This window comes from Lissotriton vulgaris, chromosome 2_1 (assembly GCF_964263255.1).
Source record: "Lissotriton vulgaris chromosome 2_1, aLisVul1.2, whole genome shotgun sequence".
Taxonomy (NCBI): Eukaryota; Metazoa; Chordata; class Amphibia; order Caudata; family Salamandridae; genus Lissotriton; species Lissotriton vulgaris.
The window spans coordinates 941,210,054-941,230,529 of NC_141687.1; the positions used below are offsets into that span (position 1 = coordinate 941,210,054).

At 45.5% G+C, this 20,476-nt stretch overlaps 1 protein-coding gene across 3 annotated transcripts in view; it reads left to right on the top strand.

Moving 5' to 3' along the window:
- CSF3R (colony stimulating factor 3 receptor) overlaps positions 1 to 20,476 on the top strand; it is a 186,887-nt gene that overhangs the window by 41,223 nt on the left and 125,188 nt on the right. Inside the window, exons 1-2 of one of the 3 annotated variants that reach the window (XM_086956460.1) lie at positions 5,960 to 6,223; positions 12,940 to 13,027. In XM_086956460.1, the coding sequence (XP_086812586.1) occupies positions 6,200 to 6,223; positions 12,940 to 13,027 (112 nt within the window). In that variant the 5' untranslated portion in view covers positions 5,960 to 6,199. Of the gene's footprint in view, positions 1 to 5,959; positions 6,224 to 12,939; positions 13,028 to 20,476 lie in introns of those variants that run through there. The other 2 variants (XM_086956459.1, XM_086956461.1) reach the window with 2 other exon arrangements.

Here is a 20,476-nt window from a genome sequence, read left to right on the forward strand (position 1 = left end):
TAAAAATGGTAATAAGGGAAATACACCCCCAGGTAATACTCCTAAACCTCCTGTTACCACTAGTGGTAATCCCCCAGGTGGTGGGAGTGCCCCCAAGAATGTGGTGGGCATTACTCTGGGCCAACAGGAGGACTATGGCTTAGCCAGGTTCCCTGACCACACTCTTGTCTGTGAGACTGGCATGGGGTTTGCCAACTTCACTACTGGACCCCACGTTTTGGGCAAGTATAGACAAGAAGTTTTAGTGAATGGTCAGAAAGTTGAGGCATTCAGAGACACAGGGGCCAGCCTCACCATGGTGAGTGACCATCTGGTCCCCTCTGCTCAACTGACCCCTGGTTTTACTTATCAGGTGACAGACATTCATGGAATGAAAAGAAGGCATCCCATGGCAGTAGTCAAGCTCAGCTGGGGTAATGTCACAGGGCCCATGAGAGTGGCAGTGACAGATAACCTACCTGTAGATTGCTTACTGGGGAATGACCTGGAACTCTCAGCATGGGCTGAGGTGGAACAAGAAACTCATTCCAGAATGATAGGCCTATCCAGACAGGTTAGTGGGGCAGTAATAGCTACAGCCCCAGTCCAAGCACCATTCCTCCCTGAAAAGGTTGGAAGGGCAGTGGTAGCCACTGCCCAGGCTCAGACAGACTTTTCAGAACAGGATAGGAGGGCTGTGACAGTCACAGCCCAAACACAGACTGAGTGCCCTCCTGAAAAGGTTGGCAAGGTTGAAATGGTCTCAGCCTCTACTCAGACAGATAGTGAGGTTGTGAAGCCTGAAACAATGGATCACTCCACTCAAACAGAGAGCATTGAGGAGGAAGAAGAGTCTTCCCCCTCCCAGACACTAGGTGAGAGCCAGCCTCCTCAGGGAACTGACTCTACCCCTGTCGAAGGAACTGCCCCAGAGGTAGTCAGGCCTAGCCTGGCAGAACCCCTGATGGCAGTGGACCCTTCCCAGGTGGGACCCAGTCTGGAGCAGGTAACCTGCACCTCTCTACCCTGCCTCAGTCAGCCCAGGGCTGAAGAGACCAGGGAGGCCAGTGGTGGACCCCAAAGGGCCCCCTGTCCAAAAGAACCCCCTAATCAGCAGATTAGGATCACTGAAGCTGGTAAACCTAGCCAAGTGAAAATAGAACAGACTCCTGAGGGATCCCCCTTAAAAGTAGTTAGGGAACTCCCACAGCTGGACACTGTTGGGCACAGCCAAACATGGGGCCTAAAAACCCCAGACCTGACCTGTCCCTCCAGTAAGCCAAACAGAGGGACTCAGCCTCCAGCTTTAGGTAGCCAGAGGCTGACCCTGAGAGCTCAGTGCATCTCAGCTAAAGAAAGAAAGGCACACATGATGGATGGTGATTGGAGGAAGTTGAGCCCAAAGGTAGAGGAGCCTCACTTCAGTACTCCAACCCAGCATCAGCCTTCTTCTTTCCCAAGACACACCAGAAACAGAGATTCCCTATGGTGGAGACCCTCAGATACCCTTAGGGTGAGGGGTTGCCTAGTGGACCATGACACAGGGGGAAACCAAGCCAGAGCTGGTCCTTCCTTATATGGCCACTTAGGTAATAGAGGCTTACCTGGGCAAGGATAGCCTTATCTCCTTTCGTTTGGGGGGGGGTTGTGTAGGAAGGTACATCCTGACTATGGTTGCCCCCAACTTTTTTGCCCTGTGTTTTAGCTGGTTTTGGACATAGTCGACCTGGGACCCTGCCAATCAGGACCCCAGGCCTACTGCTCTCTCTTTAAAATGGATTCCATGTACCCTAGGTACATTTCCAATTGGTACTGGGCCACCCTATCAGACCCTGTAACTCAGGGCATAGGTGTACCCAGGGCTGCCAGGGGCTGCAGCATGTATTATGCCACCCCTGGCTGGCCTCCTAAATTTGACACAACTGGCTGCATGACAGCTGGGGCAAAGTCGTGTAATCACCCTTTGCCGTAGGTATAGTATACCTATACCTAACCCTAAAATGGACACACAGATTCCTATCAGTCACTCCTATGGCAGGCCTTGACAATCCTGAAGGCAGAGTGCTTGGAATCGTGTGAGATGGTGCTCTGGCATGAGCTGAGCCTGTCTGCAGCTTGCGGAATCAAGTCCTAATAGCTGTTCCATGATATCGCATACCATATACTCTTAAGTGCATTATAATCCTCGCGGTTAAATGCTATCTTTGGTATTGCTTTATCAAAACATGTCGAGTAAGGTGTCATACGAATTGGAATACTAACCCCTCGCCAATTCTGGCGACGGGGTTAGCATTCCACCCTTCTAGAGGGACACGACATGTATGTAACTGTGAACCCCGGTTAAAGTTAACTGAAGCCTCAGCTCCACAAAATGGATGCTGCCACCACAGACACGAGTCTGACCCCCTGCAGCTGGGAGTCCTTCCAGCGAGGGGAGCCTGGACAAAGGGTTTCCTGTCAGGGGCGGTGCTAGCACCGTCCCAGACATGGTTTTGTGTATCCTGGGTAGGCAGGGCTTTACAGGAAGGTGACTGCTGAGTGGCACCCCGGTGCTCACTACGCATAGGCCGGTCTGAACCAGTTCCAGGGGCACACCAGCCCCTGGCCTGGGGAAGTCCAGCATGGCTGAGGGGTGTAACCACCCCCCACCTAGTCCCACCCATAGGCAGGACCTAGTCACCGGGTCAGCCCCCTTTTTTAGTATAAAGATGGGAGCGGGCCCCCTGTTAAAATTAGATCATCTTTGGAATCAAGATACCACTTTCTTCGAAAGGACTTCACGATTTCTTCTTCAAGATTCTCCCTTGTGGCTAAGGAGTAGTCACCCTGCATCAAGCGGGCACCATCCTAAAGAACACTGCGGTCTGCTGCAAGTCCTTCATCACGAATCCGACGACCCAGCTCGACGAGACCCGGCTTCCCTGGCACCTCTGACCTCTACTCACCTCTACAGCCAAGCTGAGAACCGTGAGTGCGACGAGACCTCAAGGGACCGACGATCGCCAAGACTGCACGACATCTTTACTGCAAGCCCACCGTGTCCTCCACTGGTGAGTGCTTTGGGGTCCGAGAAGCCCCGACCCTGCGCAGCTCCAGCACCCAAGGTCAGCCTCCCTGCATCTCCACGATCTGCGTGGGGCCCTTCTGCTGTTTGCTGTGCACCGCGTTGTTTGGCTACTAGCCGGCTGGCTTGTGGCCTTCTGAACGACGCCCAACGACTTCACGACTGCTGGTCTGGTTGCTCCAGACTGGCCCTTGCTTCCTTCTTCAAGAGAGGCACCCCGGACCCTCCTGGTCCACTCCAGACGCCATTTTAGGTCCACCGCGTGGGCTTGAATTTGCCAAGGCTTTGTTGCCCAATCCTGGGTCCAGCGACGCCGACAGCTTCTATCTTCGTGGGACAGCTCGATCCTCCATCCTGGTCGCCGACAACGCCTCCTGGTCCGTGAGATCTTCGAGTCAAGCGTCACCCACTCACCTAGTCGAGGTGGCTACCATCCGGTGCCCTCCTGGTGCCCACTGACTACTGGCTAGTAGTCTCGAACTTGGTCCCCTCTGCTTTCAGGTGTCATCTATCTTCAAGATCCAGGCTTGGATCCGACTGAACTTTCTTCACTGGTCACCGGCCAGCATCTTTTCTTCCGGCTCCTGGTCCGTCTACGAGGATTCCCGACGTCTTTTCAGACCTATGCAGCTGCAGCCCCTGGGCTAGGTAACTTCGGCATTTCGGTGCCCCAGCATAGCCTCACTATCCAAGGGTCAGAATCTACTTTCGTTTTCTCCCTACCAGGTCGGGTTCGCCCGAGAACACTAACTTTCTAATTCCTAGCTACCATAGACTTTTGTCCCGCATCTCGCGTGAGAGTGCACACACTGCACCCGAGTCCCCTAGGCCTCCTAGAAGTAATCTAACGATTCCCTAGTCAAGCCCTAGCGATTCCAAAAGCTATTAGTACTGTACTTACCTGCTAGGAATTTCGCATTCCACTTTCAGAGTATATGGTTTTCCGTGCCCCTCGGGCATTTGTATATACTGTGCTAACTTAAGTATTTTTGTAAGAGTTTTGGTTTGTGCTTAGTACCCTGTCCTCATAAAGAGTACAGGGCTGTTGTGATCTTTAAATAAATAACTGTTTATTTTCATAACACTTGTGTGGTGTCCTTTCACTTGGTATTCAAGGGGTATATGTGTGGTAAACAGCTGGCTTAACGCGCCCTCTCGAGTCTTTAGCCTTAGACTGCTCGTATCCACGCTACTAGGATAGCTGGTCTATAAGGTTGACTTACAACCAATCATCAATAAGGGTTGCTGGACTGATACATAGTGTTCACTAGAATAGTGAGCACTGCATATCAGGCCACCTTCTCACATTCACCTTCCTGGGTAGTGGAGTAGACAAGAAGGATTGTACAAATGCTAACGCCAAGTCAAGAATCAGAAAAGCAAGGGCTGCCTTCATTCAGCTAAAGAAGATCTTGAGTTCCAAGGATCTAACACTGCAAACCAAGCTCTGGCTTTTTAACACCAACATAAAATTGGTCATTCTCTATGGAGCTGAAACTTGGAGGACAAAGGTGACCACCGCCAACAAAGTCCAGACCTTCATCAACACCTGGCTGAGAGAAATCCTCTGAATCTGCTCACCAAACAACATCAGCAATAACGACCTGCGGCATCAGACTTTCCAACTCCTTGCTCATGAAGAAATCATGAAAAGACTCTGGGGCTCTATAGGTCACACCCTCTGCAAGCCCACATCAAATACCACCAGACAAGCCCTCTCCTGGAACCCTGAAGGGAAAAGGAAAAGAGGAAGGCCCAGGAACACGTGGCATTGAGGCCTCAAGGCTGACTGTAAGGAGATGGGTTACATCTGGAGTCAGATTGAAAGAAAAGCACAGGGCAGAAATGGCTGGAGAGTCCTGGTTGGTGACTTATACCGCAGGAGGGGTAGTAGGCATAAGTAAGTAAATAAGGGTCTGATTTAGAGTTCAGCAGATAGGTTACTCTGTCACAAACGTGACGAATTTTCCGTCCGCCGTATTCCAAGTGCCATTGGATATAATGCACTTGTAATACAGCGGACGCTATAGCCGTCACGTTTGTGACAGAGTAACCTATCCGTCGAACTCTAAATCACGCCCTAAGACTTAACCTGTGGTCCACATACCCCTGGGGCCAAGAGACCTACTTGGTGGTCTGCACCTGTTTTACAAAATGAAATAATATTGAAATGAATAAAGTATTTACAAATACAGAACCAAAATAGAAACTTTGAAAACATCTTCTATATTTGATCATAAATTAAACAATATATTTCAAAATGTGAGCATTTGTTTGGTGTATACTTGTGTTTGTATTTTTATGTATTGTTTTTAGGTTCAAATCATGGAAAACGCTTAGACTGGGGGTCCCTGGCTTCCAATAATGACTCAGTAGGGGTCCACAGAAGTCAAAAGCTTAAAAAAGGCTGTTTTGTGTTATTTCTTATTATCATTGTATACTTAGCTGGCTACTGCATTGAGCTGTCCAACCTGATGTTTTGATTTTGGTCCTGAGTAAGACTTTGTTGTGTGCTCATTACCGTTCCATCGACATGTGTGTCTATTAGATCTTGTATACATTGACACATATGTTTCAGCAAGCAAGTGAACCAATGTATCCGCTGCAGTGGTCTTTGAGTAACTTTGTGTCCATAGGTTCTCGTTCTGGCAGGCTCATTCAATCACTCATCCTTCTGAAGTCGATTACATAGTTTCTAAATATTGTAACTCCAGTACACACCTGTTGTTAGCGCCTAGTGCCATGTGTTATATCAGAGTGTGCTATACACTCGCCGCGTTTGTTTCTGTGTGTGCGCCTTTCTGTTCATATCCCCCATCATCATTTCTCTTCCTGACAGTCAGTGAGGCGAACTGTATTCGGGGAAGTGTTTTGCAATCCCCTCAGACTCCGCGCAACCGACGGCGTTGGTTCTTTGAGGAACCAGCATTCATCTGGGCACGCAAACACCGGCGTACACCCCTGAGTGGCAATGCCTTCCTCGACTCACCTGGCAGCAGGGCTCCTGCCCGTCTCGGATACACCTGTCCACTGAGCCGCGGAGAGATGCGTGAGCGCATCCACAGGTGTCCACGCGGCGTCTAGTCCTTCCGGAGCACGCACAGACTCACCCGTAGGCAGGTCATTGCACAACCAATCCAAGTGCCGAGGAAATGAATGAGACGCATGCTCTATCTGAACGTAAGTGGCTTGGCGTACTATCCGTCATGTGCTAAATGTGATGGAGCTGTTGACGTACAACTAAAACATAATTAGGCTCATAAAGGCTGTCCGCGAGACCATCGCCATTTGTTTCTTGACCATGTTGAGAGAAGAGTGCAGTTTTTATTCTGTTGGCAAACTTTTTGTTGTGGATACTATCGTCAGGGTGGGGTTTTCAACTGTTGTCTACATAGGAAGATATGCACGTTAGGTTGATGGTGTAGCGCTTTGTGCCAACCTGTGGGCACAACAGGGTGATGCGGCGGAAAAGGACAGAGAGTAGAGAGAGGCCGTTATAGAGGGAGCCCGAAAGAGGGGACGGGGCAGGATATTTATGGATGGAAATGTCTTTCCCACACGCTAGCATCTCACCAAACAGAGGGTCTTTGAGCTTGGTCTCGAAAGCGCCTTGAGTCTTTTACTGACAGGTCTAGAGGAAGACAGCGGGAGAGCTATTGGGGAAGAAAGAGCAGGATACGGGAGAACAGGTGGATTATGGTAGTAATAGAAGATGGAAGCAGATAGGAGCAGGGATTTAGGTGGGTAGATTCTGCCAGGTCTCAGACCTGCAGTAATCGAAGGGTGACTTTCAAACGGGTCCTTATGAAGCCCTATATCCATGTCCTTTATGTTACAGGCAAAAAAATGATCGATTCCACAATGAATGTAAAACCCATAAAGTAATCTATGCCAGCTATGCAGTCCCTGTTTGCATTTATATGTGTTACTTCAGCTTGCATTTCTTAAGACAATTTGCTTTTTATAGATGTCATGTATCTGCAGCTCTTCGCCTACACACTGTCACCTCATCCGCCTCTAAGGCCTGGGTGAGTTCAGGCTGTTGGTAGGTGTTCGTGATGGGGCACGACCAGCGAACTCTGGGGTTGAGGCTGAGTGCATGTCAATCAGTCGTAAAATTGTTCAGACTACATGCTCATCCAGTCCTTGGACTCTCTGCAGAGTGTGGATAATTACATGTTCTAACTGTAGTTACCATTTTCATTGAAAGATGTCCCATGAAAAAGGACACAAGTGACTAATAGAGAAAAGTGGTGTGAAGAGGAGAACCAGAGTGACTGAGACACTCCGAAAACCGCTACCCTTTTCCAGACCCAAGGGTGGAGCTTGGTCAGTAAGATTGGTGGGGGCAGGAGGAGGGCACCAGAATTCCCGACCGTCACGTTGGCATATAATGTTAAATACATTAGGGCAGATTCACAAGCCCCTTGCTCCACTTTTGCGTCATTTGTAACATGGGAAAATGACGCAAAAGTGGAGCGAGGGGCTTGTAAACCTGCCCCATTATATGGCAAGCAGGGCACATGAGAGGGCTTAAGAGGCAGTGGAAAGGGAGAGTGGAATATTCAATAATAGAAGTACTAAATAAGAGAAAACAATTATTTGTAAAAATACAAAAAATAGGGCTTTTAAAGCAGAAATGAGAGTGTGTGTGCGTTTTTGTCTGTAGGTTTATGCAAAAATCCCAGGTGAAATCCAGCAGGCACCCCACCATATCCGACTGAAAGCACCTGTACCCAACTATTAATCTGAAAATACATTTAAGGGGGCGGTGTAACACCCCAACCCCAATCCCCCCCCCCCCCCCCACGCCTCACGTCTTGCAGTACAGCTTTATTCCTCATACACTGCATAGCAGTCTCATTTATTCACACATCTCTGGCTATGTATTCTGCATATTTAAGTCAATTTCTTATATTTGCTTATCTCTGGCCTCAAGCCCCGCAGTGCAATCTCTTTTATTCTCAGATCTCTCCGCTCTCATACTCTATACTGCAGTCTCATTTATTCACATAAATGTGTGACGTCATACCCTGCAGCAACACCTCATACATTTACAGATCTATGGGTCATACACTATCGGTTTGCAGCATTTATGTACCGCTTACTACCTACCCCATTGTGGGGAGTTGAAGCTCTTGCCTACGTGGGTAATATGCAACATCACGTAGAATGTGTGATCGCAAGGGTGTCCTCTTTGCTGTGATCCTATGTGGGGAATGATTCCATGTCATGGCTGACGGCTACTTAGGTGAGTTTATTGTTTTTTGGGATACAGTGCTTAGCAGTGTGATGGATGAAGAAGTGTGAGAGAAAGACACAGTTTACAGGTTCAGTAAACTGGTAGCTTGGAGGTCCTTTGCAGGTCCGTTTATTGAATTTCCTATGATTATATTCCACTTTGCTAGCTACTGCACTGTGTTGTCCATTCTGAAATGTTTACTTTAAAGTTTACAGTCCTGAGATGGTGTATGTCAGAGCGAGGGATGGTGGGGAGATCTGCTGGTAGTACCCTTGCAACAATACAACACCAACTTTGGTTCCCCTATATTAGTTACCAGCTGAACATGGGTTGATATTTCAGTACCTTTTCATCATTCATAAGACCAGACTGGCCTGGCCTTCATTCCTTGGATCCAAATAGAAAACCTACTCCTTAATCAATATTTTCAATCCTCTAGTAAATTACTAGGAGATACAGCGAGATTTATAAACTAAAGTTGTATCATGCGTTTTCCTCATCTCTGTGAAGTATCTTCACTATAGACCCCCCACCCATCATATGAATGGAGCCAATCTTCTCTTTAATGCTTACCTGAAAAATGTCTTATTTTCGCAACATTAACAAACCATTTGCAATCATTCTCAGACTTCTAGGTGAATGTAGTTTGTCTTCATTGTCTACAACTATTGGTGGCTTCTGTGGGCTTCAGGCCAAAAAGATAATGAATAAAAACATAACACTCAAAACACAGAGAAAATTTGTACTTAGCTATAGTTATTACTGCATGTGATTTTTTCTGCAGATGTGTACAGGAATGAGGTGAGTGGTGTTCTGTGTCTGGGAATTATCATTTGAATGTCAACTGTTTTTAATGCTGTCCTCAGGTAATTTCTTTATCAATGGATATTGGGAATTACACAGTAAGCTTGAAGTAAACCCATATTGAAGTCAGCCATGGTAGTAAACTAGTATTGTTTGACTGTTTCGAAATCTCTGCATTCTTCTCGCTTGCCTTTCCTTTTTCATGACCCCACCCACTCTGTGATGAGGTTCCACTAACTGACACTTGGCCCTGGGCACCTTAGGGTTTAAAACTGAACTGCCCAGGCCCGAAGCAAATCGTGACACTCCCTTTGCCACGAGTGGAAGGGCCTCAAGGCACTTTTGCCAGACAGAGGAGGTCGCACCCACAGGGCTGTGAAATCCTCAGCCTGGTAAAGTTCAGCTCAGGCAGTCAGGAGTCTGCACATTTAGCACATGTCTAGCTCTTGGCTGCCTGACCTGAACCAGAAGAGTGCCTGTCAGTCTGACCTTTGTTCAGCCTGATGGAAAATCTTCTTGCCTGGAAAAAGGTGGGAGGTGTGGTCCATCAGTCCGTATGAACTGGCCACACTGCTGCTTATCTAGCTAAATAATTTAGGGTGTTTTCTCTGTCAGCAGCAAAGATGGGAGGTGGGCAGTCATTAACCAATATGGATTTTTAGGGTTGGTTTGACAGTGCAACTGTCACCCAACCTTTTTACCTAAACAAATATTATCCTCAGTTCTTTGCGTCCACACAAATACATATTCATTCCCATGCCATCTACTTTTAATGCTTCACATTGCCATTCAAAATTACTTTAAAGCCAGACCTATTCACATTGCCAATTCCTGTTGATGTTATGCATAGCCTGCCAAATATTCTGCCTATTATTTCAGTAGCTAGGTAGGGACAAAGAGGTAGTGGTGAAGCCACTCAGTACATGGTCTCCCCTCCCTTGTATAATAAAATATATCCTGCCTCCCTGCCGGCCACCCCACCACCCTCTAAATTTACTCTCCCCATATCCAAATTCAAAAACAAACTGCTTTCCTTCCACCCACTCAAACCAGCCTCTTTAACCCTTCATTTTCACCATCCAAATATATTAACAAATAATCCTGGCTTCCTGCCACCCACACAGCCACACCACCGTTAGTGCCTTGTGTAGTCCTCCCCTCCTAAGGCAACGCTCTCCACACTTACACGAGGGAGAGCCAGCACATCACTGGCAGTGGCTCTGTTAGAGCCATTGGTCAGTGTGGCATGTGTTTTTCTATCAGAGTGAGTCTGCAGAGACATGGGCTGCAGGTGGAATATAGAGGCTGGCACAGGCTGCATGCATGCTGTATTCTCCCATCTCCCTCAGGTCTGTGAAGGCCGAAGAGAGGTGGAAGATGGTGGGTGAGACTGGAACCTGTCATTGCAGTGTCTCACTGGGTCTCTGGAGACGGGTCACATACGGGAAGTGAGAGACATTTATATCAGAGGGTAGCGACTTTTATTTCCCACAGTTGCTTTATCCTGGCAGTCAATAACTGGATTTTGACTCCAGGAATTCACGCTGTTGCTCGCTGAGGCACGGATAACAAATGCATTATATATTACACATTAAGCAACTGGAAAATCTGTTATTTGTGTTAAAATCCTGCATGCATTAGCCAGACCTAGGGGGGTCATTACGATGGCGGTAGGACTTTCGTCCGACTTCCATCGTTGCAGTAGTGGTACCGGCCACTTATGAGGCTGCATACCCACCTACTGCATTACAATGCCACCACCACAGCGGCAGTCGCAGGTCCTATCCCTAACATTGCGGCGGGGATGCAGTCAGCAGCCCCCGCCGCAATGCCCAGAAAAAGGCACTTGCATATACCTGCACTATGTGGCAGCCACCATGCAGTGCCTGCCACATGGTGCAGGGATATGGTGCCCCCCAGTGCACTCGTCCCAGGCCCAGAGATGAAGGGGAGCCCGCTACGGGCCCCAAAATCCATTTCTGCCATTTGTTTTGCTGTGGATTGTCTTCCGCAAAATGAACGGAGGAAAGGGATATCATAATCCCTAAGGCGGTGCCTGTCAGCCACCGACGCAATATTTTTGCTCCGACAGGCAGGCGGAAAAGGACCGCCAGGAGGAACCGTGGTGGGCGGTCTTTAGGACCGCTGCACATAACCAATGATTCCCCCCACCATCATCATTTGGCGAGGAAACCAGCAGCACGATGGCAGTGAGCCCGCAACCGACAGTATGTCGGTGGCGGGCTTTCCGCCATCGTAATCAGGCCCCAAGTGACGACAATATGGAATCATCACTCTTTTCTGCAGAGGTGGACTGGCTGATTTTCTTAAAAGTGGGTAGCTTTACTCAGAAAGGTTACACGGGAGCTGAGCTAAAGTCATTCACAAGTGACTTCCTTTATTTCAACCCTCAAGATTTTTTTTAGAAGAAACATCTTGGCAGTCGTATCTCAGAATATATATGCTTACATACCAGAAAAACCTAGGAAGAAGAGACCTTCAAAATCGAGGAACCTGGCCAGAATAAAAGCTGCACGTTTTATTATAGAACAATATTCGGAAAGATAAGACATGGGTTTAAAATAAAACCGGAGCAGGACGAGACACATGATTAATCCAAACACTTTGCCTGTTTCAGATTGTTGTTCCTAGGCGTAGTTCGCTTAGTAGCGCTACGCGAAGCGCACTTCGCACTACGCGAGCTACACGTAGCACTACGTGAACTGCGTAGTTGAGTAGGAAATGCTGTTTGCAATGATTTCACAGTGCCGGATGCTTGTCCGCACTGTGCAGTCATTGCAAACGGTATCTTGCACGGTGCAAGCGGTCGTTTTCTGCCGCTCGAGTAGATTTGTACTCGAGCTGCAGTTTTCTCAACACAGATTGGTAGTTTCTCATGGCGAGCGGTTGAGAGCATACGCGACCACTTGCAATGAGAAACCTTACCTCCCCACGTTGAGAATCTCGCCGGGAGGTTTATTTTCCATGCTCGCTATCGGCAACTTGACTTAGCTGATAGCAAACGAGGAAAAAGTCTCGCTGGGAGGTCATTTTGGTCGCTCGCGGTTGCCAACTTGACGTTGAGGACCACGAGCAGAAAAAAAATGCCTGCTACGTTACGTGTTTTTTCTCTGTTCTACGGGCAATTTGCGTAGCACGTCGTGCGCAAATTACGCAAACTACGCGAGCATAGCGTAGTTTTCGACCCAGGCTCTAAAGGGCATAAAAAAATCAACAGCACATTGCCTTTCTGACAGATGACGGGCAAACTAGGATTAAAAAAACAAATAGGATGCGCAGGGATCCCAATAATTAAATGTTATAAGCTACATAGGTTACAAAAGTCTCTCTTCTATGAGGACGTGCATTTATATCTTCAGCAATAAATTGACTCTAACGTGTTTCCTCTCATGTGATGCCACTTTCTGGAACAATAATGATGATTGTCTTAACTCAAATAAATGAAAGGCTAAATATGCAAACTTTGCAATTGCTTGTGTTTTTGTATTCATAATAGTGTGTGTTTAATAATAACCTGCCAAAAAATTGTATCCATGATATTAACTAGCAATGTATTGTCAAGATAATAATATATAGAGAAGTATAGATTTACTATTGTGGTATAACACCTCCTAGGTTTACAAGCAGTAAAGTGGCATGATTCAGGCAAAGGGCTTTACATGCTTTCAAGCTCGCTCATGGGTACTATAGCTGAAAGGCATGTCCTTGTGATGCTATGCAGTTGTCGTCCTCAGCGTTGAACTTGGATGCCTCCATTTTAAAGCTGGTGCATGCTTACCCAAGACAGAAGACCTTGAACATCTCTCTTCCCTCTCTCTGCTTATTGCAGGTGTTCTATCTGGACAGGATCATGGCAGTGCAGAAGCCCATAGGCGTGCGGCTTGAGAGTTTGCTGCTGCTCCTGCTGCTACCCAAAGGTAAGAAATTCAAAGTTCTGCAGCCACTTTGGAAAATAACTAATTCATCGAAATTTGGGGTTCCTCACATGCATTGGAGCGTTTTTTGTTATGAAAGCGACTTTTGATCCTTTTTAAGGAGAGCAGCGCTCTTTCAGAGGGGTGCATTGTATGGGATCAAATGTGAAATAGAAAAATGGACAGGTAGTTGGATATACAATGGGCAAAAGGATGCATGCCTGGATAGCTATGGATTGATACATGGGAGATGGAAAGCAAGTGATGGCTAGACATATTGTATATTAGAGTTGTCCATTCTAGGTCTATGAGAAGCAGACCTTTTCCACGTTTGTTTCCAGGATGTGTATATGGAAAAATCTTACCTGTGGACTTTTTTCTTTTTGCACCTATTCCATTTTAGTTTGGCCATGTCAGGCTCCATTTGTTGAGTTAGTCTGTGGAAGTCTTCAGTTTTCAGGAACCTGGATACATCATTTGTCGCTTCATTATATATAATACTGTATGTCGGAAAGATAGGGCAATCCTGGAGAGAGAGAAATATGGTTGTATATCTTCAGACCTTCCATGAGATGCACAGCAGCGTGGAGGACACTGTTCAGTGTGGTTGGGTGGATTCAAGTACACCTGTGCTGGACATTACCACAGTCCGGTTGTTGGTGGGCCAAGGATGGTTCTGAAATCTAGCCCGAGGCAGGCTTGACTTTCTATAACAGTGAGAACAGAATCACTTTTTCCTGCGTTTTCATGTCCATGTGGATGTTAAAGATGTAAGAGTGTTTTTTTTTCTGTGTTGAGTTGTGGTGTGGTGTGAATTGTTCTACTTTGAAATTGGAGAGCTACTCTTAAATTTTGTCATGTGTGACATCATTGGCAGTGAGGATAAATTCTTGGTCCAGTTTAGTTTCACAGAGGAGATTGGCATCCAAGCTCAGATAACTGGCGAGGCATATTTTGGCATGGTCGATATATTTGATAATGAAGATTTTCAGGTGCAATTGTGCATTTCTAGTAAATTTTTTAATCTTGTTTCGATGGATGTGGAGGACAACCTCAAGTGGATTTATATAAAGGGTTTATATGACGGGTGAAATGACCAATCTAAATGGGACATTGCAAATCACTGGTAGCTATTGAGTTTTCAAGGAGCCCGTCTGGAAACGTTAGGTAGAAACAGAGGTGTGGGATGCAAACTCACGAGTGTGGTACCAGTGAATGCAAGCATGATAATAGGATATTGATCAAGGCAAAAAACTGCTGACATTGCATAGGATGAGAAAGAAATGTCCCCTTATCTCCGATGAGGAGTGTGACTTTCAGAAGTGGAGTGGTGACTGTCTCATTGCTGCCATGCATAGTGGAGTCTAATAGATATCCATGTAGGTGGTGATTCATGCTGATCTGCGCCAACATTTTCATGGTAATGACTTTTCTATGACATTGCAAATGAATGGAAAATTAATAACAGTACATAGTTGCCTACATCATCGGGATCAAATGTGTATTTCATATGAACTAGGGAATGTGCTATGTTTTGAGGATATCCAGGATGATGCTGTGTGTCACAGTGTCATTGATTACATTGAAAAGTGGTTTAAGAGCTCCATTACCCTTTCGAAGCTCATGACGAGCTCAGCTCGTCATGAAACTATAGTATTCAAGCAATTTCAGCACAGGAGGGGGAAAAGTCACAGCAGCCAAGGTGTTAAGGAGAGATTTCAACTTGGCTGAGTGAATGGTGCTGTCAGCACATGTTGTTGTCTTGAGAGCACCAAGGATCCATAAGTGGTGCACTACTGGAAATGTCTTAAAAGTGGTCTAGGAGAGCCTATGGCGTGACTTGAGGCATGGCGTAATGGAGATTTATTTGTGCTGTCAATGTATTGTTTGAACATGTTGTTCTTTTCTATTAAGAAGTTTAATGACATTGTATCTATCATTTGGTGAATCATACAGGGGGTTGATGCAGAGTTTGATGGTTTTGAATGAGGCTCTGCCCATATTGGAGCATTGGTGATGGTAGAAGTGTAGTATGTATGGTTGGCTACTGAGGTGTGATGTCGGCATGCTGATCTTATTCATTTCATTCTATTGCATTATCCTGGGATTGTTTATTGTGAAATTATTTCTCATCTTTTTGGTGTACTGTAGAGGGGGTGGCTTTGGTTTCATATTTCAGTTTCATTGAAGCTTTAATGTTGGCATTGATTTTGAAGGTGTTATTTAGAGACTAAGGGAAAGCATTTATGTTGGGTGTGGGTTCAGTGTCAGTAAAGAATCCTTGCTTGAATAAATAGGAGGGCATGTTTTGAAGAAGCAAAACTGTTGTTTGTAGGTTGCCCATTGTGAATTGTCAGTGTACTCTGGAAGGATAATGTCCTGGGAAAATGGTTTGGTCTGTGCAGTAAACTTGAGTGAGGCAATTTGAACTGATATTGAGGTCAACGTTATTGCCTAGGGTGTTTGTAGGTTTGGTAACATGTTGCTTGGTATTTAGTGTGTTTCACAGATCAACAAGTCTGGATTATATATTCTAGCGGCATGGTCTCTCTGTATCTCCTGGAAAGATGTGGTGTGTACTGAGACCGTTTAAGAGAGTGTGTTTTAAATGCTATCAGTGAGTCAATCAATTAACTCGATAATGGATTTGTGATGAAAGTGATTCCATGGTGAAGGTGTTTCTGTAAACTGGGTGTCTATAGATTAGATGGAAGGTTATTGTTTACGGGGCATGGATATAGAAGTGACTGGTGGGCGTTCAATGAAGAGGAAGTTAAAGTATTGTGAAAAGTGTTAGAATTTGCTGGTGCTATCGCAAAATGAGTAACTGGATTGTGTGGTGATTTTGTATGTGGAGTTGTCGATGGGCATTTCACTTGATGTGCCTGGGTTGAGGAATATGGTAGTGACTTATCCGAGGTAAAAGACTACAATTTGAAGATGTTAGATATATTCCAAGGAGCAAACAAGGGTTACCTATCTCTTCACTCACTCATAGCTTCAGGTGCTCAGGGCAAGGAGACACTGAGAAGGGAGGATGGCGAGAGCTTCCTTCTGTGTCCTTCTTTGGCTGTCATTGGTGTATGAAAGTGAAACATCTTGTAGCCTATTTCTACCCATGTTGGTAATAAATTGTGTTTTATTTTATCTTATTTTGTTATCCTGGAAATCTTACATTTATTTTTTATTTATTTTGAAAGTTTTATATAGCGCGAATATGACCCTTGTGGGTATCGGAGCACTTTACAATTGTTCGGAGAGCAGCGACATATAACATCAATAATGTCATATTCAAGAAAAATACCGGATAAGGCAGCACCCTGATAACACCTTGCATGCTCAAGACGAGCTCAGCTCATCATGAAGCATGGTGCTCCTGTGCTCATGACGAGCTGAGGTCGTCATGAACCGTGGAACTCACACATGCAGGGATAATTCCCCTGCAGTGCTGAACGTTCCACGAAAGCGGGTGCGGCCGTGATGAGATCAGCTCGTCATGAGCACAGGAGCACTGTGCCTCATGACGAGCTGAATCGAAAACAATAATGTAGCAGGAGAGTAGTAGTCAAGGGGGTAATTGACGTGTCAGTGAAGGTACGAAGGGAGGAGATCCTATAATCAAGCGCAGACATTTGTTCATAAGTAGTACTTTAACTTCTTTCTTGAAAGATGCAGTTACAGGATTTCATTTGAATTCAGAGGGCTAGGCATTCCAAATTCCTCTTGCAATCCCAGAGAAACCGTGGTTGTAAGTTTTTTTGGGTTGAATCTGTGAGGTTTAAGCAGTAAGGTGCTAAAGCTTCTGGAGAATCTGTCGCCACCAGAAAGTTTGAGCTGAGTGAGGCTTCTCAGGGGTACTGAAGTGAAGGACTTTATGGGTCATGCAGGCAATTTTTTAGCAGAATTCTTGCTTTGTAAGAGAGACTGTTAAGGGAGTTCAAATTGGGGGTGATGTTTTTGTTTCTTTTTGATCCTATGATAAGCCTTGCTGCAGAGTTGAGAGAGGCACTTAGAGGAGCTGTTTTGGATCTGGGCAAGCCGCAAAGGTCTGCACTTCCATAATCTAAACTGGAAATTACTAGGGCTTGCACTGCAGACTTGAAGTCATTAGGGGGGGGAAGGGTTTTCATTTTCTTTAAATGTTCATCTGGGGGTTTGCTCCTTTGGTGGCAGCACTGATGTGCTTCTGCATGTTAAGGTTCTTGTTGAGAGTTAAACCCAGTGATCTTGCTGAATCTATAACTTGTAGCAAGAGTTGAGGGCTGTTAGTTGTTTCAACCAATCTTGAATGACAGGTGTTTGTTTGGGTAGGGCGTCTAGGAGGAATTCGTATTTTTGAGTATTTAGTGGGATGTGGTAGCATGATAGCATATTTTGGGTGTTCTGTGGAGTTAAGTTGAGGCATCTGATGTTTTCAGGGAAGGAGACTTTCAGGTATAATTGGGTGTTGTTGGCATACATGTGGTAATGGATGTTGGATGAATTCAGAATTTCCGTTAGAGGCTCCATGAACAAGTTAAAGAGAGTGGGTGAGAGGTAGGAACCCTGTGCAACCCCTAATGTGACTGGAGTGGTCAGAGAAAGGGAATGATTAACCTTGAATCTTTGAGTTCTGTTTTGGAGAAACTAGGTGAACCGCCGGTTCAGGTCTGATCCTGTTAGCCCCATTCCATGTTCCAAAACGTCAAGTAGGTTGTCGTGCTTAACCATGTCGAATGCCGAAGATAGGTCAAGGAGGATTAGATGGCAAGATTCTTTCTGACCCAACATTTTTAGTGCATTGTCCACTGTGTGAGTTATAACAGATTCAGTGCTATGCCTTGGACAGAAACTGGATTGGAATTGGTCTTAAAGGTGGAATTGTTCAATGTGGTTACAGAGTTGGATGTGTACACATTTTTCAAGTAGATTTGCCAGAGTAGGAATATTGGAGATACGTCAGTGCGATCTCCCTTTGGTTTTTTAGGCAGTGGAAACCTGCCCGGACTTTAGGCAGTAAGGGATAGTACTTTGAAGTAGGAAGGCATTAACAATCTTGGTCCAAAGAAGGAGCATTTGATCTTGGTCCAAAGAGAGAGTATTTAATCTCATTAAAGAAATTGGGGCCGCTACAGGGTCATTGAAGTGGCTTGAGGGTTTCAGCACTGCTAGAAGTTTGAGAATGGTGCTTTCATAAAAGGTTTTAAAAGAATTCCATGAGGCATTGTTTTTGAGGATGTGCCCAGGTTGACATGAAGGAACTGCAGTCCAGGGAGAGGAGGAGCTAGCATGAGCTAGGAGAGGCCAACGCTGCAAAGCCATCTGCAAATCATTTCTCATATTTTTTGTCTTCTCAAGAAAGAAGGAGGCAAATTCCTCGCAGTTTGGTAGCGGACTGGATCCAGCTAGGGAAGGTTTGCATAGGTCATTTCATTGTAGTTTAATGAGTTCAAATCAATTTTTAGGTCAGTTTCTAGCTTGAATCAGTTGGTTTCTGAAGACATTTGCTTTTGAACTTCTATTTCTTTTGTAATATCTGTTCCTCAACTGCTCGTGTTGATCAAGGGATGGTGATGATCTCCACTGTCGTTCAGCTAGTCTCAGGTTACATCTTTCAGTATTGAGGCTACCATTGTACCATGGTTTTGAGACTTTGGTGGGCACTCTTTTTATCTGATACGGTGTGATTGAGTCCAGAATAATCTCCATGGAACGGCTGTAGTGGTATGTGAGATCATGAGGCTCTGACATGTCTCCAGAAGGATGCAGGCTTATATTACTGAGAGATTTCAATTCATTGCAGTTGATGTTGGATATGCTACTTTTCCAGAGTTTGGGTTTCGTTAGTTGAGCTGTGTTTGTTCTCATAGCTTCAGTGATGAGGAATGCGATGCAATGGTGGTCAGTCCGGTCACAGGGGAGGATAGATTCAAGTTGAATGGAGTTGGCCTTTGCAATGATAAGATCTAAGGTTGCTCCGTTGTGGTGTGTGGGTCTGTTGCAGATTAGGGTCAGATTGAGGTCAGCAAGAAAGGTTTTAAAGATGTTAACTGCAGGACCATTCAATCATTCCAGTGGAGGCTGAATTCTCTGAGAAAGATTTGAGTGCAATGTTGTCCCATGTTTGGTGTGATGATTTCCATAATTTGTTCTATGAAAGTAATATTGTCTCCTGGAGGATGCCAGATCATGTGTAGGTTGCATAGTGGCCTGTTGTTGCATGCGATATCAAGGCATTTGTATTTGCATGTGGATGAAATAGGGGATTGAGAATGTTTAACTAACAGGCTGTTACGGAATATGCATGCAATGCCTCCACCTGATCTGCTGGGTCTGTCTGGTGGTTAGGTAGTGTTGCGCTCAGAGTTAGGAAAGTCTGGAGCAGTGGTGGATTCGATATTCATTGCAGCTTTCTTGATGAGAGGGAAATTGCTTCACATATTTCTAGGTTGTGATCAGATAATTGGATGAGGATAGTCCCATAATTGTAAGTGGTGATGGTGACTTCTGCTCTGAAAGACAATGAGGGGGCTACCAACAGTCTCAGACCATGAGGCGTTTTTCTGGATGTGGAGCTCAAAAGCAATAACAACAGGGCTTTCCTCCATTGTGCTTGTCTATTCAAATAAAAGATAAGGTCACTTATTTTAGACCCTTTTTTCATGGAGAAGTAGGGGTCAGAAAACAGGGTTTCTGGGTGAGATTTGAGGAGTCTTTGTTTTAAAGATTTGGATGTTTTTTTGTCAGATTCGGGGCAGGTACTTCATTTTATAAGCATAGTGGCCCGATAACTCCAGGTTGCTGTTGGGTATTCACTGTGGATCCATGCCAACATCAAGCTGCAAATAGGAAAGAGGCAGGGTGGAAGGTGGAAGGTGTAGGCAGGAAGGGTAAAGAGATCAAGGTTTGATCGGGTAGCTGCAGGTGTTCCCCCGTTGCTGCTATAGCCTACACCTACTTAGGGCTGTAACCAAATCACAGGAAATGTGCAAGAACAGGTGGAGTTGGAGTCATATGGAGATTAAACCAGTGAAAGGCACAGCCAAGGAGCACTAGTGGGAGTGAGGGAGATGTGTTTCACCTGACATTGTAACAGGGCGAAAAGCTGATAGGTCCTTCTTTACTGTCTTCGTATCAAGGTGTTTACCGCCCTATGATTGAGCCTTGGTGCTCTGTGTGGATTTGCAGAGATGGATTGGATTAGACTCTGATTGTCAATGATATCAGGGTGTTAAGAGCTATATGATAGGAGGAGGGAGTAATTATCTTTGTCGTATAGAGGGACTTTCCCTCTAATGTATCTCAACCTCGTGGATCAACATGTAATAGACAGTGAAACATGTTTTAAAGTTTATGGGCTCCATAGATGCATTATTCTATGATGTATAGATGACTTACTGTAGATTAATGCAACATTGGAACATTTAAAGAAAAATGTTTTGTGCTGTGTCCTGATCTGTTAATCATAAAGGC